Source organism: Athene cunicularia, unplaced genomic scaffold (assembly GCF_003259725.1).
Source record: "Athene cunicularia isolate RWA unplaced genomic scaffold, athCun1 chrLGE22_part1, whole genome shotgun sequence".
In the NCBI taxonomy this organism is placed as follows: domain Eukaryota; kingdom Metazoa; phylum Chordata; class Aves; order Strigiformes; family Strigidae; genus Athene; species Athene cunicularia.
Genome location: NW_020799534.1, coordinates 595,555 through 599,258, shown reverse-complemented (window position 1 = coordinate 599,258; position 3,704 = coordinate 595,555). Strand labels below are relative to the sequence as shown.

The following is a 3,704-nucleotide window of genomic DNA, read 5'->3' as shown; positions in this document are numbered from 1 at the left end:
GGGGGAAGGGGGGAGAGGGGGGGGGCTACATTTGTGTAAGGAAAGACATCACATACTGTCAGCACTTCTCACGATGTAACTGCTTTAGTCCATATTAACCTGAAGTTGCAGATCAGACACACAGCGGTGAGGTGTCTTCCTGGTGCGGTGCCCGGCCCCGCAGGCGCTTCCAAGCGAAACAAGAAACCCTGTTAGTGAGAGCGGCGCCTCTGTTCGGGCGGGGAGGGGGGGAATTAATTCCCGAAATGAATGTGAGCGCAGCAGCCCTGCTTCTTCCTTTCATTTCGCCGGAGTAACACCGCAGCGCTGAGCTTTATTAACGGGCTCCCTGTCCGCCGGCTTGGGGGGGCCGGGCAGCGGGGCCGTGTTCGCCGTCCCTCGGCGCTCGTACCGGTCCCCTGGACCCAGAGCCCAACCACCCGCGTTTCCCTTCCGTCCAGGCGAGGCGCTGGATAGAAAAGCAAAGCAAAACTTCCCTTCCCAGCGGTGGGGAGGGCACCCCCATGCTCACATTCGCCCCTCGGTTTCCTCCAGGAAGGTTTGCAGCTGGCGTGTATCATGGGATTTTTTTTATACACTCCAAGAAATCTTGGATTTCTTTGCACATTAGATCTAATCAAAGCCATGCTTTGGTGCCAGAAACACAATGCAACTCATGTTTGAACATTTCATTCAATGCTAACTAAGCTTTTAGAATGACGCTTAATAAACAAACTCCTTTTTTTTTTTAAACTCAACCTGGTGTCTTGACACCAAAACTCCTTAAGGCTGTTGTTCAAACAGAGAGGCTGGTTACCATCTGTCCAAGGGTGTGTAGCAACTGTCAATCAACACACAAATTAACTTGGTTAATGGGTTGTTTTATGAATGCATACTTTAAAAATGACTTGGGTGTAATGAAGTCTTATTAGAGTTAAGAAGAATATTTCAGGGATCCTCAATGTTTTGGGTTTTTTTGTTTTGTTTTATGAAGAAAATTATCTCAGATTCAAATATATTTTATCTTGAGGTTTCAGTTTAATCTAAATCTGTGTCTTGTATATGTTGTGTTTAACCATCCAACTGACTGTTATGAAAGTTCAGCATTACGTCTCTCTCTGTATACACTGTGGTGCACTTAACTTGTGGATTTTTTTATACTAAAAAAAAAAGTAGAATAAAGACTATTTTGAAAATTTGAATAAAGTAGCAAATTTGCATTAGACCTCAAATAAAACCCCTTGGCTCCTGCCCATTGCAAGCCGTAGGGTTTCTTCACTTATTTCCTCTTTGCTGCTATTTTGTAAACTTCCTCCTTTGTTTTGCGTTTGGTGTTCTGGATTTTGGGTTTTTTTGGGGGGTTTGATTTAAAGGAGGAACTGCCCTTGAGAAGGGAGTGGAGGGGCAATGTCTGGAACTGCTCCTCGCCCCGTCTTTGTGCAGAGCAGAGGCAGTGTCTGGGCCGGTGTGGGGGTGCCAGAGCCACCTCTGCTGAGGAAGGAAACCTGCTCCGCCGCCCCTTTCCCCGAGCCCCCCGAGCTCAGGCGCCTCTTGGTGCCGGGACCAGCTTCCCACCTTTGGGGGCTACCATGGGGCTTTCTGCCACTCGCGTGACCCATCAGCCTGTTTTAGGTGCGTGCTTAAGTGGAGCCTCCAAATTAGCCATGCTAATTACCCCACCCCTAAATCATTGACAGAATAACTTAATTGTGTGAGACAAGGAGAAAGAAAAGAGCCACTCTTGGAGCGTTTTGCACTGGGCTGTATTAGAAAGCACCAAAGGGAGGAGCTGGGTGGGTGCGAGCAGCTGGAGTGTGGCCGTGCCTGTTCCACTCCTGCTGCAGTACCCCCTGCCCTGGCTCTGCCACGGGCAAAGTTCTGCCACGCACTTTTTTTTATTTTTCCTTCTGTGGTTGGCTTAATAAATTAAGGAAAAAAAAAAAAGAAGCAGCTTGTAGGTTCCCAACTCCAGGAAATTTAGGCACCTTGGACTTGAGTGCACCAGAGAGGTGTGTCTGGGCCTGGTGGCTTAGATAAAATATTCTTCTTTCTCCTTGGATGGAGCATCCTCCATCTGCACCGACATGTCGGTCTCTGCCGCCGGCTGCTCGTAGGTGAGGTAGCTGCCCTTGTTTCTGTACAGGTAGATGATGATCACCACCAGCACTGTCAGCAGCGTGAGGAACACCAGGGTGATGACAACTGCCGGGGAGAGAGGAGCAGGGTTTAGCCCTGAGTGGCCAGGACCGAGCTGCTCCTCGGTAGCCGGGGTGGCTCCGGCGAGGAGAGCCCCTACCTGCGATGACCACAGTGTTGGCGTCCTCATGGAGCGGTGGGGTGTGAGCCTTCTTCAGGAAGGGGGTTGTCAGCTCTCCTTCATCAACCCAGGAGAGAAGGAGAGAGGAGGTGAGCGAGGCTGGTCCTGACCCAGCTCTGAGCCAGGCTTAGCTGGGTGGGGCAGGTGGTGGCCCCGGGCAAGGTCTTGTAGGGGACAAAGCTGTCCCGGGGCGCTCACCTGCAGTCAGAGGGGGCTGATCTCCTTCCATCGCATCGGCTCCTTCCAGGCGAAGGTCTGGGGTCCCTTCAGAACTACCAAAAAAAAAAGGAATAAAAATGCTAAATTCACATGCAACCGCCAAAAGGCACAGCCGTGAGTGCAACACTCGTCAAAGCAAAGGTTTTATTCGGGCTGATGGTGAGGAGCGGGCCGGGGCATGCCGGGCTCGCGGGAAGGCAGCGAAGCCGGTGAAGGCAGGAAAAAACCAGCCGCCGACTCTGCAATTTGCTCTCAGACTTTGCAGATCCTCTGGTCGGGGCCCGAGGGTGATGCTGCAGCCGTCACGATTTGCCCGCAGCCCCTAAAGCGCCCTCGGCGGCTCTGCCCGAGGTGGATGGACCTTTGTGATGCCTCCAAAAAATGTTCTGCAGTGGCTCAGGCGCTGGGGCGCGAGTGACTCAGCGCCTCTGCGGGGATGTGCCGCTAGATGTCAGGAGCAAATAATTTTTTTTTTTTTTTTTTTTTTAAAAAAAGAGGAATTTTTTTTTTTTTTTTTTTTTTAAAAAAAAGAGGAAGTTTAACTGCGGGAATGGAGACACGGGCCAGGAGCGGGGAGTCGGGAGCGTGGCTGTGCTGATGCACCTCCCGAGGAGAGGGCGATGCTAACCCTGCCGACGACCTCCCGGGTTTTGGAAAACAGGGTGAATGTCTCAGGATCTGGCCCTGCCCTGGTTGTCCCACTGTGCCCTTGTGACTCACAGCGCTATCGGGTGTTTGCAAAACATCCCTTACAACAACAGGTTTTGCTTTTCAGCTGTGCTACCAGAGTGCAAACATTCGGGCTTTACAGAGTCACAGGAATTTGGGAAAACAGTTTTCCCCCTTCCCAGCAGCGTGCGTGGACGGTCGTGGGACCCCCTCCTCCCACCAGCCAGGAACAGGGACCAGCAGCTCTCACCAAGCACGACAACTTCCCCCTAGGCTCAAGCTCATGCTGTCACAAGCCACCAACTCATTAAACCCAGCTTTGTATTAAACCCAGCTTTGATTTAAACCCAGCTTTGCATTAAACCCGGCTTTCCTTTAAAGCTCACTGGGCTTCCCCGGCAGCGATGTCTGGGTATTGAGCTACACGACCTTTCCAAAGCCAACCACAACCTTCCCACAGAGCGGCAGCTGCTGCCTGGGTGGCTTCAGAGAAAAAAAAAAAAAAGGGGGAAATTTCCCC

The 3,704-nt window shown here is 51.4% G+C and overlaps 3 protein-coding genes across 3 annotated transcripts in view; 1 reads left to right on the top strand and 2 right to left on the bottom strand.

Annotated features, from left to right (window-relative positions):
• DAZAP2 (DAZ associated protein 2) overlaps positions 1-500 on the top strand; it is a 3,848-nt gene extending 3,348 nt beyond the window's left edge. The window contains exon 5 of the mRNA XM_026867625.1: positions 1-500. This exon is cut by the window's left edge and continues 1 nt beyond it. The gene's annotated coding sequence lies outside the window, so the exon portion shown is untranslated.
• A 1,165-nt stretch (positions 501-1,665) lies between these two features.
• On the bottom strand, positions 1,666-2,871 carry SMAGP (small cell adhesion glycoprotein). Its single transcript, XM_026867637.1, has 3 exons — positions 2,495-2,871; positions 2,276-2,353; positions 1,666-2,181 (listed from the first exon to the last, which is right to left on the bottom strand). The coding sequence occupies exons 1-3, from the start codon at positions 2,523-2,525 to the stop codon at positions 2,009-2,011; spliced, it is 282 nt and encodes a 93-aa protein (XP_026723438.1). The 5' UTR covers positions 2,526-2,871; the 3' UTR covers positions 1,666-2,008.
• Positions 2,872-3,264: 393 nt separating this feature from the next.
• The window catches only part of BIN2 (bridging integrator 2), a 3,171-nt gene continuing 2,731 nt past the window's right edge, over positions 3,265-3,704 (bottom strand). The window contains exon 8 of the mRNA XM_026867624.1: positions 3,265-3,295. Within this exon, the coding sequence (XP_026723425.1) occupies positions 3,265-3,295 (31 nt within the window). The remainder of the gene's footprint in view (positions 3,296-3,704) is intronic.